At 38.2% G+C, this 14,805-nt stretch overlaps 1 protein-coding gene across 1 annotated transcript; it reads right to left on the bottom strand.

The window, feature by feature from the left end:
• Positions 1–5,162: 5,162 nt before the first annotated feature.
• LOC140922447 (octopamine receptor beta-2R-like) lies at positions 5,163–6,014 on the bottom strand. The gene has a single exon (XM_073372431.1). The coding sequence runs from the start codon at positions 6,012–6,014 to the stop codon at positions 5,163–5,165; it is 852 nt and encodes a 283-aa protein (XP_073228532.1).
• Between the last annotated feature and the right edge of the window lie 8,791 nt (positions 6,015–14,805).

Here is a 14,805-nt window from a genome sequence, read left to right as displayed (position 1 = left end):
AAAGCGACCGTTTTTATTCACAAATTGTAACTTGCTAGTGTAAATGGGGTTTTGTTTTCGATTGAGGCGACGTATTGTGCGCATGCTCTCAGTTATGTGTCTCTTACTTAATATCTCCAAGTAGCTCCATGTCATGGCCTTTCTGCCGCTTTGCAAAGACTTCGTGACTAAAAATGACAGGCTATTGGAAATTAAAACGCTGTTTTCTCGGGCCAAAGAGGCTTAAAAAGTATCCATTCAGCGTGGGGAACTCTTCGTCGTTCTTGAAGATAGCGTTTTAACAATTTAACTGCGTATTTTCGTAGTAAACAATCTCCTTTGGTTATATACTTTATCTTTGCAGAAGAAAAGAGTGAACAGATTTATCTCCTGGCTACGACGCCATTCTTGTTTGAATAATACCTATTATTTTATTTTTTTGTTATATTTTATTATTTTTTTACCTACTTCTTGTGATTGACTGAGACTTTTTAAAGAAAACAACAAAATAGATAAAAAAAAAAACAAAACAAACAAAAAGTAATAAAAGAAAGAAAGTTTGAAATGTGAGAAACAAAAAATAACGCAGGTAATAATAGAATTGAAAAACAAGAAAATGCCAAAAAGACAGAAAGCTTTTTTAAAAAAGCTCTCTGGTTATTTGGCATTTTCTTATTTTCATAAATATTGTTATACCCTCACAAAGAACACTGACGAAATAACTCAGTCCAATTTATAGAGACTGTCTCTCCAACTGTTACTTCAACTGGCCGGCTACTCCTAGTATTGTATTTTGCTTCATGTAAAGGATGCATACTTAAGTTAACTTTTATCCCTTTTTCGTGTAATGATTGTGCTCTATTGTCTTACCTTATTAATCTTCATTTTTCTTGTCACTATTTTTTTAAATTCTATTTTTAAGAATCTAACTAATTATTTTTATTTGTTTATTTATTTATTTATTACACAACCCACCACGGATAGCCTTTGGTACTTGAGGGTTGTGTTTTAATTCTATTTTGTAACAAGGATTTTGAAATAAAGTTGTTGCAAGTCGTTATTGGTCCCATCATGCCTAGCAGGCCTAGCAAGGACAAAGAATAAACTGACCGACAGACGGATCCTGATCATGTAGCTGATGTGAAGGACAGGATGTTCAGACGGTTGCTGTTATCATAGACCAGTAGGTACAATTGTGAAATACAATTCCCCAAACCTTACCCCCGACAGTCAAGTGTCGGAACTTGTTGTTCACAATATACAACCGACAGTCAAATAACCTGCTTTGAAGTATTTGAGGAAAAGATAACAGATAGAGAGGGTAAAAGTGTTGGTTTGAGTTGAATCCAGAAATATGCAGCTAGGCACATGGGAGGGTCGAAAAAAGAAGGTAATCAGTGGACTAAACGGAGCCTGCGTGGCAGACGTTCGAAAGCCGAGAAGTAATCATTATTTAACAATGAAGTAAGTAAGCAAGGTTCAATCTCAACATCATCGCAAGTTAATGAATCAGTACAACGTTGTTACAAGCATTCTAAAAAATAAGATTACAAGCAAATCGTATAAAATAAGGGACTGGTTTACAATAATCACGATGATATGTAATCGAATTACCAACAATTCCAAAACGGTTTTTAATATATATATCTAGCCGATTTTTTGAAAAACAACCTAACGAAATTTGCAGTCATTTGAGTGAAAAGGTGTCAAAAGGCAGGTTTCTTAAGCCCGAGAAGCTCCAAAATCATATATAGTAACGAAGGAAAAGGAAAGGAGAAAGGGCGAGGAGACGGAAAGGAGGAGAGGAGAAAAAAGCAATGGCTGCACTCTTAGTTCTTTTATAATGGCTACTTTGGAGATAGTTTTTGGTCCAAATAATTAAACTGTTGGACGCGAAAGCTCCATTTGACGATAACGTTGTCAAAGCTCCGGCTAGATCAGTAAAAAAAGAAAATTGTCATACATGCAACTGATATGATCTATGCAGACTCGATTATTTAAAGTTAAGATTGTACTTGGAAAGAAACTACGAAGTAGTTTTTCAGTCCTACATTTGGGCATCGTAAAATTGTTCTCTGTATCAGCGGCTCGTATTATACTATTACACGAAACATTTCTGCAATTTGATTGGCTAAGAGCGGTGGTATTTCAGCTTAATTTGAAATACCTACCTGTGAAAATTACAAACCTTTTGCGGGTAGTAGTATAAAAAGAAAAATAGCATGATTTATACGTGATATTAGGCATAAATACCACGAGTGATATTTCAAAATTGTCTCAAATTTCACTCGCCTAACGGCTCGTGAAATTACGTATAACAATTTTGAAATATCACTCGTGGTATTTATGCCAAATATCACTACAAATCATGCTATTACCTATACTAATTGATGATGCACACAAACCCTCGACTTAGGTCTGAAAATATTTAAAGAGTAGCCGTCTTTTGAAATCTTTTTGAAGGTGCTTACGCATAGTTCACTGGTCTTTCGTCTAATCTAGGTAAGTTAAGAAAAAGAAGAGCTTCTCATGAAAGCGCAGGTACAGCCACCCAGGGCACTGCACCCTGGTCTGCACACGGGACACTGGACTCTGAACTTGGGACTTACTAAAAATAATAACAATTACTCCGGAATCACCCTCCCAAAGAGAGGATCAAGCTATCTTTCCCTCCCCCAAAACAAAATCAACCCTCCCGCGCCACCTTTTAAAATTTCGTAGAAAAAGAAAGAGAAAATGTGTTTATGGTGGAACACGCATGAGGGACATAGTTGGACCGCTCCGTAGAGTGTCCCTGGACTGGACTCCGGACTGGACCAGAGAAAGGACTCTGGACTCTGGACCCTGGACCATCACAGGGGTGATCCATGGACCCGGCATCCATGTTTTGTATACATCCGGGAAAAAAGGCGAGCGGGTGGGTTACGGGTGAGAGCGAGAGAACGCCTGAAGTACTTTGAACAAAAGCTCGTTCCGGTATACCAGATTCTGGTATACCCTAGGCCAATGATTGGTCTATTTTGACATCTCTTGTCAGCACTCGGAGGTTCATTACCTTGATTGGAAATGTGATGCGGTAGCAATGAGATGTTACACATCAGGTTATCTCGAAAGCGTGGTGAAGTGTTTCGAAATAAGCAACATCATCCCCGAAGAACAAGAAAAATCGTTTTGAGGCTGGACTGATCTCGTCAAATGAAAGTGGGGCTTCGAAATTTTATCATTTATTGGCTTTCAAATGAGCTCTTTTCTTTCAGTTCTCTTCAGGAATATGAAATACGCGAGTGAATCTTCTATTGATATGAGTCTTTGTTTAGCCTGCGAATACAGCTGTTTCTCCTAGCTCCTCACCAATAGGGACATTTCTTCTTATGTCGCTACTCAAGTACAACAGTTTAACAGAGTTGGAGTCGCTACAACAGTAGGAAGGCGTGGACGAATTGGCTGTGATTCTGCCGGCAAAATCTTGAAATTAAACATGATTTTGCCGGCGGAATCTTGAAAATTCAAGATAAACCAGTAAGAAACCACGATAAAAATCGTTAAAATGCGAGGAACTACCGATTTGAACTATGAAAAAGGACAATTTCACTCCTCTCATGGAGTGTTTTCAGAAATCGCTTAAGGGAGCTTGTATGTACCTCCCTTGGTTGCCTCGATCATGGCAAAGTTTGAACAAATTATGGAGCGTTTTGGAAATGTTTTGAAACAAAGTTTCAAAGGCCAAAAAACATTTAATAAATATGCTATCGACATGCATAACTGGCTCATATATAAAGAAAATGATGAGGTCTTGAAATGCAGTTTCGTCTCATAGCATAGCGATTAATTTCCGAAGATATCTCCGAATTATGCTAATGTAGGAGATCATGGTAAAGACAACATCTTTAGCGTCACTTTTTCATCATGTGGGACACAGAAATAAATCGCTTTGCAATAGTTTATTTGCATTTATGTTTCCTTTTTGCAATACTTGTTTTCAGTCAACTTATTTAGCTTTATTTTCATTGGTAGGGAGACCCCTGAACATGATAGGAAAGTCACTGAGGATCCTTCTGAATGCAAATTAGAACAGCTACATACTGCACATCCAGACGGATATTACAAATTATTACAAAATCGTCCACTGACGTTCTCTAAACTTAAGCCAAAACAGCGTTAAAACTTGTTTGAAGAAAAAGATGGCTTTTCGCCGCGCCGTAGGGATCAATGGGAATCTGAAAAAAATTATCCATGTTGCCTGTATGGATCATACAGATCGTGCTCTAAAGTTTTTAATATTTCATTCACACCTGGCATGGACTGAGGTTAATTAACTATCAGTTTTCAGGGAAAGGAAAAAATAATACAATTCTTTTCCTGTACAAAAACAAAAACGTTTACTTCATGCTTGTTTGAATTCTAGGAAACTACTTAACAGAGTTGATTACAATAATTAATGTGGAAAATAAAGCTAGGAAAAAGAAATACTTTCCCTTGGTTTGAAACCAAAAATTTCAATTAGAAATTTCGTCTACCACTATCGTTGACGTGGGCTTGATACCTCAGAATCGCCGTTTCAAGACCAACTGACATATACTGCTAGGAACCTTACGAAACTACAACGGCGACGGCAAGAAGAACGCCTAAAACACAATAGGCTTCAGTGAGCAAAACAACAGCTCCGGCTGCTCGTGCATCACTTTTTTTTTGTTCATTTCTCCGCTGTCCGTACACAACTACAACGTGGAATAGTCAATTTTTTTTTAGTCGACGGGCTTAAGAACTGGAACGACAAGGCGATAGATTTATTTACTATCCCTCTATGAACTCGGACGCGGTCTCCTCTCTTCAGTTCGAACCTAACACATGTTCCGTACTTTCAATTCACTGGGCGACTTGGTATGAGGGCGAAAAAGTTTCAATGGACGCGAAGTCTATTTTTCAGCGACGTTTTCATTGGCGTCTCTGTTTTCAAATAGTAAGGTCCCTATTGGATTGTATTCTCATCGTACTTTGGTTCTTGTACCCTCCTTAAACACCAGTGCTTCCAAACTATGATTTGAGACAAACCGCCAGGGATTTGCCAGCTGCGATGCCTGACACAATCTGCTATCAAAGGCAGTTCTGCCAACCAATATTAAGATCTATGTCCTTCAAAAATGATCAAGGGAAGGCTCTACACGGTTACTTTTCCGCCTAAATTAAACCACCTGACTGATAAGCCTTTTAAACTCTTTCTTTATGTCTCTTTTGAAAAAAGCATAAGACAGTGGGTTAATGGCCGAGTTTAAAACCAATACAGGAATTTTGTATTGTTCATCTTTACATGATGCATTTGTGTCGGACAGTACTACGAGACTACAACGCAAATATATTCCGTAGCACACAACAAACACTCCTATCACAATACCCATCATTATTACTGCAGACGTCTCGTTATGGGTTTTAAAAGATATCCCATGGTTAAAACGTAACTGTTTTGCTAGAGTGCGTGCTGACCGATCATGTTTCCATACATGAAGTAACATTGACACAAAACAGAATATCTGCAGAACACATGGAACGATTTCCATGGAAATCATTAAAACCACAACTGCAACGATACTGGTCAGAGGGGTCTCACAGCAAAGCCGAAGTGTGGTCTTGAACGCCACCAATGTGAATGACGCTATCCAACAGGAAGTTATCACTTGAATAACACGAGACCGAGTCATAAAAGTTATGTATTTAAAAGGCTTTACGATGGCGATATAACGGTCGAGCACCAGAGAACACAAGTTTAAAACAGACAGGTAGCTAAACAGCCACCTTACGACATCTTTCCATGAAGGAAAAGCCTGAGGCCAGTAGCAGGTGCTTGTAACGTCGCATACAAACAAAGAAGGAATAATGCTCAAACCAACACAGAAATCCGCTACTGCAAGTGAAACAATAAACGCGTTGGTTTTGGTGCGGAGATTTCGTCTGCTGCAGACGAGGAAGATTACAAATCCATTTCCAGTGATGGCAAGAAACGAAAGAACCCATCCAAGAATCCAAAACCAGGTCTCCATCCGTACTTACGGCAGTTAAGAGAAGTTCTTATTAACTACAGATAAAAGAAAAATATCCTCTTTGCAAATATGTCAGGAGGTTTTGAGTTATTCACTGGCAAATGTAAATTGTTACTAGACTGAAGTCTTTTTATTGTCCTACTTTGTCATAAACTTGGTAATTTCTAATAATTATGTGTTTCGTATGCGCAGTACAGGGGCGTAGCTAGGGGGGGGGGGGGTCCTGGGGTGCCCGTGACCCCCCCTTGGTAGGCCTCCTTTTGAGCAAACAACCTACAATATTCAGATAGCGAAAGCGCCATGACAATATCTTGGCCGTAAAAGCCATTGTTGAAAAGCCCACTTTTTAAAAATTTGTTTTTTTGTGAAGTATTTTCGTCAACGGCTCTTGTCTTTAGTTAATATGGGCGTGGAGGTCGACATGACAATCTGGTGAGTAGCCTCTGTGACCCCCCCTTTGAAAAATCCTGGCTACGCCCCTGCAGTAGGTATCTGACCGAGCTGTCGCAACACAGTTGGGTAGGAAAATGAGGATAGTTGCGTGTCTTAACCGCTGTAATTCAAAGCCAATGGGCACTTTCAATACAACAAAAATTCCGGTTGAAATGTTGTTAATTCCACTTGCCCAATTGAACTACATCGACCCGTGCAAAGCCTTGGCGCGTTTGTTTATTGTTCCTACAAAGGAGCGGTATTTGAGAAAACATTTTTGTCACTCCATGCAACATTAGCGATCTTAATCTAAATTGCTCTGATCTGGCTGGATCTTAATTATTCTCTTTACAACTAAACCAGTCTGGTCTGTCAGTAATAATAGATGGAATTAACCGTGACCTTAGCCGTCACTAAAAAAAAAAATGTACCTTCACTTTAGTCTAAATTGAGGCCGACATATTTCCTACAAATTGCGACAGGTCTACTACAAATTACGACAAAAGTGCATTAATAAATAAAAAGCCAAGGCCTTCTCTTAAATATCACGTACAGCGCGTTACTAAATTTGCCTGAGAACGTTTCCACTGTTGTCGTTAACTATTTGTAAGCGAGAAAATAAAACAAGACCGATAGGAGCCAGCAGCATCACGGTAATCTGCCTAGACTGTTCCGTTTAACTCCACTGCTATACTAAATAGAGTATGCAATGGTTTTCAGTTAATAAATAGAGCAAGGAAAAAAAATAAATAACTGATCACGATGTGAAGCAGAAACACAATGTCGATAAGTTTTTAAAGGCAGTTCAACTGTGCAAAAACACCCTCTTCAAAAAAACTTCTTGAATGTCTAACAGTTGATTAATTATTTATAGAACCTTGTTATTTTATAATCCTTTCAATATGTATATATATACATGGCGAAAGACGCCTGGGGTGTCGATATGATCTTTAAGAACTGTTTCACTAGCTCAGTTATCAATCAATTAACAATATCCTTTAGTTAAATGCCTTCTACTTTATTTTTATTTCGTACAGCTAAGGGACCGTCCATTTTTTATGGGGTAGGGGGGGCTGGTGGAATTTGGAGGAGTGTAATTTGAAAATTGTCTGACCCCCCCCCCCAATTTCCGATTTTTTTCGCATGCCCCCCCCCCCTCATCAGAGTAAATTTTTGGAAGCACCCACCCCCCCCCCCTTCCCCATGAATAAAAAAATACATAAGGTATGAAAAAAGTTACTGCATTAAAATTTCGTTTTGTTACATTTCACGTAATTTAGTGAAAGAAAGCTGAAAGCTAGAAAGCTGTTTTTAACAAATCCTCAATCAAAAGAATGAAAAGTCAATTTCAGCTCTTCTTGTTACTGCTCATCCTGAGCGTGTTGTAGCTGGCCGCTCGTCTACATATTCCTCGTCTGAGGCGATAAAAGCAAGAAGCGACATCATTTGAGTCGTCTTCAGAGTCAGGGGCATCACTCTTGTAATCATCATCAGTTTCTTCTCCCTCACTGCTTTCACCACAGCTGTCTAGTTGACCTGATTCATTGCTGCCTCTCACTTCGGCTTGACCTGCATGTTCTGAGAGTATTCATCTGCAGGAAGTGTCCCATAATTGTCTTCACTTTGTCATTCTTGCTGCTCTTCTGATGCTGTTTTAATAGCCCATGATGTTGTAAGTATTTGTTCAATTCTGGCACACGGAGCTTTTTTAGAGGAACATAGCGACGACGAGATCGAAGAGAACGTCGAAAATGAGGAGGTGTTTTTCTCAACAAGGAAATTACTTCATATAACAAGAATATTGTACAGTTAATCTTTCAGTTGGGTTCGGTAAATTCTAGGAATCTATCGCCGTTAACAGAGTTGATTACGAAGGCTATTGAAGAAACAACCTCAGTGTGGAGGAAAATTGGCGCCAAGCCTTATGAAGTCACCGAACCTCGAAATTCTGAACTTGTCAATCTTCTTTTCTCTTGTCAAACTGGTATTCAGAGTGTAAGCATCCGTTTAAGACTGAGATTGACAAACTGATGATCATAACCGATGAGCCCAATGTACAAAGCGCACGGCTATAAAGCCTGGGTTCCAAACTATATCCAAGCAACAAGCAGCACATGCTCACGCTATCTTTGTTACTCGATTGACACAGAGTCATGCTCGAGTATGCCAAAATCGAGCAAGAGAAGCAAAGCGGGCTTTTGTAGCAGGGTGTGAAATTGTACTCTCATGATGTGAAACTAAAAAGTTCCATCCAATAAGAACTTGCGTGTCACACCACCTGTGAAGTCCTTTCCCTTGTATTTTCTGTTAGGGTCAAAAGGTTCTTGTTTTCTCTCCTAATCGGCTCCAAATTTTCCAAATTTCAATTCGCTTTGAGTCCATGCCTCACGCATTCATCAGTCTTTTACTGAATTGCTCAAGCCTTTCACACTCGTTCATAAAAGACTTACATCCTACAAGAATGAGTTACGCACGTCAAGTGGTAGGTTTTAGTTAACTTTGTTATTTTCTATAAAACACAGCGCCAACGAGTCTTTTAAACTCTTTCTTTATGTCTCTTTTAAAAAAGGCATAAGCCAGTGGGTTAATAGCTGAGTTTAAAACCAAGAAAGTAATTTTGTAGTTTTCATCATTACATGGTGATGAGGATAGTATTAGAAAACTACAACGTAGATACATACCATAGCAAACAAGAAACACTCCTATCACAAGACCCATCATTATTAGTGCGGACTTCTCGTGATGGGTTTTAAACGATACCTGCTGGTTAAAACGCAACTGTTTTGCTAAGGTACGTGCTGACTGATCATGCCTGCATACATGAAGTATCATTGATACAAAGCAGAGTATTAATACAACACATGGAAGAAACTCGGAAATTATGGTCGGCCAAATAAAAGGACACTCGGAGGTATCGTTTTGAAATAAGACAATACAAAGGGTATTTTTTAGCGCATTGTAACTAACTGGTAGAGCCCAAGAGAAGAAAATAACTTGGGTAATTCGACGGCGAGTTATCAAAGTAATATATTTTAGAGGATAGACGATGGCAATAAAACGATCCAGTACTAAGCCGCATAAGTTTACAACAGACGAGTGACTAAACAACAATCTTATAATATTCACCCACGATAACCAATAATCAGGCCAGTGGCAGGTGTTTGTAATGTCGCAAGCTAACAGAGAAGGAATAACGCTCAAACCAACACAGAAATCCGCTACCGCAAGTGATACCACAAACGCATTGGTTTTGGTGCGAAGATTTCGTCTGCTGCAAACGAGGAAGATTGTAAATCCATTTCCAATGATAGCCAGAAATGAAAGAACCCAGCCAAGAATCCAGAACCAGGTCTCCATTCTTAACAGTTAAAGGAAGTTCTTATCAACTGTAGAATATAACCAACATCTTGCAAATATATCAGGGACACTGAACTCTTTTCTTATGTAAACGCTCTCTTTTGTTCCGATAAATTTGCATAGGTGCTGGCAACGTGAGTGAAAATGCCCTATTTGTTCTTTACATCGTCTTAATTTGCTAATTAATGTCGTTAAATAATAATTTGTATTGGGCTGTGTTATCACAAAAATGTGCATCAAGACAATAATACATTAATACTAAATGTTTCTTTGTGTGTTTGATGATAAAATAGCAACAAAATGTTGTAATAAATTCTTGCTGGGACACTGGGACACCTAATCTTTACTCCTGGTTCAGCTGAATTTTGGAAATATTTTGAAACAAAGTTTGAAGGGCCATAAAAACATTTAATAGCAGAGCTCCAGAAGGACTGTTTATTTGCGAAGATCTTTCGCAAGCGACGCTTGAAAAGAGGAAACCTTATTTGGAGAAGCTCAAGGCGGCCAAGCAAGCAGGAAAATCAGCATATTTTATCTTAGATCGTTTGATCATTCGTGATAAGCCCTCCGGTTCTTCAAATGATTAAGATAAGTATATTGCAAAATGTTTTTTGTTCGACTCATTAATGGAAGAATTACCGTTTATTCATTTAAACGAAGAAGACTTTCGTTTGGCTATATTTAAGCAGTTAAATGGACCTATACGTTACGATCCCGATAGGTTAGCTAGTCTCAGGTTTAATCCTTTATTATCTGAAACATATAAAAAATTTAGCCTTTCTAGCCATCATGATCCTGATGCTAATTTCTTCACGGAGTTAGTTGACTGCGAATATTATACCGAAGAAAACTTCAATGAAATGTTGCATCAGAAAAATATATTAGAAGTCAATAATTGTTTATCGCTTCTGCATCTTAATATTCGTAGCCTTCATCGTAATTTGGATAGCTTAACCACTTTGCTAAAGAATTTAGAGTTGAGGTTCTCTTTTATTGGTATAACTGAGACCTGGCTTCGAGACTCATCGCATCATACCGATATCTCAGGTTATAATTTTGTCCACAATCCACGTAAAGATAGGACAGGTGGAGGTGTAGGTCTATATTTAGCGGACAATTTTGATTTTAAATGTCGACCTGACTTAGTTTTTTCTTGCACTGAATGTGCTGAGTCTTTGTTTGTGGAAATCAATAGGCCGAAAGAGAAAAATATAATTGTAGGAGTGGTTTACAGGCCACCAAATTCAAATTTACGAGATTTTATGAATAGCCTGGATTCGTTGCTTGCAAGTATCTCTAAGGAAAACAAGATTTGCTGAGCAAACCATGGATAACTAAAGGTCTTCTTAAATCGGTAAGAAAAAAGAATTTATTATACAAGCGTTTCCTTGCTAACCCAACTCCATATCGTGAGAAACTTTACAAGAGTTATAAAAACAAATTGACACATTTCCTTTCGCGTTGCTAAACGTCTCTACTACAATAAAAAGTTAGATGAATATAAATCAAATGCAAAATCAACTTGGAAATTACTTAACGATCTTATTAACAAGAAGAAAATTAAGTGTAAGTTGCCTTCCACCTTCAAATCTAATGAAGAAGAAATATGTAATCCTACTCATATAGCAAACCGTTTTTGCGAGTATTTTACGAATATTGGACCTAACTTAGCTAAATCTATTCCGGCGTCTGACAAATCTCATCGTTCTTTTCTGAATGGAGGCTTTATTAATTCATTTTTTCTTCAATCGGCATCAGAACAAGAAGTCACTGAGATTTGTAGCAGCTTTCGATCCGGTACTGCTCCGGGATATCATAGTATTTCAATGAATGTTGTTAAAGAGTCTTTTAACTTAATCTGCGCACCATTGACGTATATAATTAACTTGTCTCTTAAGTGTCATTGTCTGAGAAAGTGTTCCAGGGGCCAAAAGTTGTGGTCAACCGATTTGGCTGAAACTTGGCACAGAAGTTGGGTATAATGAGATATTTCAAAAGCCACTTTGGCTCACTTCGCTGAGTTTTAGTTTTGGAGTTACAGGGGGGGGGGGGGGGGGGGGGGGGGGGGGGTCTCATTTTTTGCCCTTTGAGCACCAAAAATCCAGCCTTCCAGGGGGCTTTTTGAAAGTGTGATAAGACCCCACTGGTAAATTGTGCTGCCAAATGAATTTGACCATGAACTCTACTATAATAGAGCTTTCAGTTCATGCATTTACCTTTGTCCTCAACGTATTGCACAGAGAGGAGCCTGGGGCTAGAGTTTGGCCAAAATTGATATTAAAATTACAACCCAAAATAGCCATTTTTCAAAATTCTACTATATTCACCTGCCTTCTTGCATAACTTCCAAACCTATACCACTGTTTACTTTAGTCACCCAGTTATCAAAATCAGTTGAGAAAAATTTGGCTTATTATGGTTTATTGAATTTTTGGAACAAACACTTCATGCCCCTCTAAGGCGATGCAAAATGGAATTTTGAGCCTAATTCAGGCCATAAACAAACCAAATTGTTGACAAGAAGCCCTTATTCTGTATTTGGTAAGTGAAAATGAATTGTCAAAGCCAAATCAGTTTCGCTGTTTAGAAATACACCGATTCTTACCTTAAAATTGATCTAAAACGGGCCTCTGATTAGCGCAACAAACACATAATTTAGCAAAACAAAGGTGATTTTATTCTTTGAAAACCTAGTAACCACAATAGAACACAAATGATGATGTTCTCATGTACATATAACAATCTTTTTACAAGATGCTTAAATTTTTCTTTGATTTATAGTCAGTTTCACGTCATATTTTCAAGCATTACTCCAAGCATGGAAAGTCTCCATATTTTGTCAGGCCCATTTTTTTTTATATTTTTACCAGATAAATTTAGCTTATCAAAAGGTTCGTTAACATATAATCTTCGTCTGACCTTGTAATAGCCTGAATAGTTGTTTTAAATACCCATCAGCAAAGGAGCATGACCATACATACGTAGATTACACAGACATATACGAGCTTCAGTGAGCAGTATCGAGGTGAACTGTGATTTTCCGAGTCCTTTAGAGCTGAAAAAATGAAACCATCCATCCACGGTTAGGAGAGCTGGATAACAAAAAGCTTGTTTTGCCTTTATAAAGAAAATAACCCAAACAAAGCCTTGCATTGAGATGATGCACTTGTCATTACATCAAGCTAGCTGGCCCGCCATTTTGGACTTGAAGAGTGTGGGGACTGGACCGAGTTCCCGTCCAATGCTTCTCCCGTTTCGCGGGAATTTTTTCTGTTTTTCGTCAGGTTTGTTCGAAATTCTAGAAAGCGATCTGTTTCAGGATAATTTTTCAATGGCACTTTATTCCTTTGGAGGGGTAAATGACCAGTGCAGTGTCACGTCATGGGCTGTGCAAGAAACAGGAATGCTTCCTTTGTTGTCTTGCGGTAGTGACATGACTGCATGGTTAAAACACAAGTAGAAGGGTTCAGGTGTGTCCGGGGAGGAAGCGGAAGAACTGGTGATGCCAAAGCTACAGGTGATTCAAAATATCAGTTAGGGATCATATACCCGCACAAATGGCATTTATCGTGATCTAGGGCACTCTTCTGACTGAAAAGAGATTTAGAGACGACGATATGTAAATTACGATATTGTCGTCCCAAATTGTTTGTTTATGGTTGATTGATTCCCATGTTAATATCCTGGGTCCTTAGGAAGAGTACTAAACATTCATCAAATTTGTCCAAAAAAAAAAAACAAGTACGATAAGAACAACTTGAAGGCTGTTTTTTGTCTGCTCGAGCTGCTTGTTTACATTGAGCTTGTCACGTGCACACGCTTATCATGCAATGCACAATTCAGTTACCGGTTTCCATTATTTACCCTTTTCGTCAAAGATCTTTGCAAACATATATGCATGCTGCATCTAAGTTTTTCAACGAAATTGACATTTTCAGGGAGAAAATGTCACTAAAACGTCGTCGCAAAATCGACCGAATTAGTTGATATTATTGGATTTGCTTGGAATAATGCATAGGCAATGAACACACATATGTCGTACTTGAATGGGAACTGACTCTGAATCGTTCTGGAAGAGCACAGAAGATTTGTGTATATTTGTAGAAAAAATTGTTTCATTATTTAATCAAAAAATTATTTAAAATAATGTTAACTATACAATTAAAAGAATAATGAAAAAATTTACCTAAATAAGAGTGTTATCGGCTAAAACTCTCTAAAATTCCCTAAAAAAACTCATAAAATTTGTATTCTTTTTTTGATAGCGAGGGCCTCTTTTGGGGAATAACCGCTGATTAGTTGTAGTTTAGATGACTCTGATTAAAAACTGCTGATTTGTTGTGCTCAGTGAACAGTACTCTAGACACTGTTGTAGCATGTAGGTGGACTGAGCCCTCTCTTGGTTGGTAGGAATACAGAAAAATAAAAACGTTTTTTCAACGTTTTGGCCTGTGAAATGGTGCTATTCAATATTCTTGAGATTTTCTAAAATTCTTTTTCATGTCCAAAATTCCCAAAACAATTCCTGCGGAATTATGTAGCTAAGCCTATTTTAAATTGACTTCTCTTCTACGAAACAGGCAAATAAAGGAGTGGAGTTTCCATGCAAGCTGGCTCGAATTGTGCATTGCCAAACTTAGCCTTGCTTGATAAGCGTGCCCACGTGACAAAAACAGCCTTCAAGTTATTTCTATTATTGTTATTGCTATTTTTTTTATAAAGATATTGCTGCAATGAGTTTGTTGAATGTTTAGGTCTCTTCGTAAGGACCCAGGAAATTAACATGGGAATCAATCAACCATGTGAACAACAATTTGAGACCACAACATTGTAAATTATATATCATTGTCTTTCTTCAAGCGAAAGAGTTCCGTAAACTGCGATAAAAATCATTTGTGCGCGTGTAAGATCCCTAACTGATATTTTGAATCACCTGTACCTTTGGCATCACCAGTTCTTCCGCTTCTTCCCCGGACACACCTGAAACCTTCTACTTGTGCTT

Source organism: Porites lutea, chromosome 13 (genome assembly GCF_958299795.1).
Source record: "Porites lutea chromosome 13, jaPorLute2.1, whole genome shotgun sequence".
Lineage (NCBI taxonomy): Eukaryota > Metazoa > Cnidaria > Anthozoa > Scleractinia > Poritidae > Porites > Porites lutea.
The sequence above is the reverse complement of the archived record's forward strand: the minus strand, read 5'-3'. Positions and strand labels throughout refer to the sequence as shown.

Bases quoted from the DNA above. Each gene is read 5' to 3' on its own strand.
- LOC140922447 (XM_073372431.1), bottom strand. From the start codon at position 6,014: ATGGAGACCTGGTTTTGGATTCTTGGATGGGTTCTTTCGTTTCTTGCC.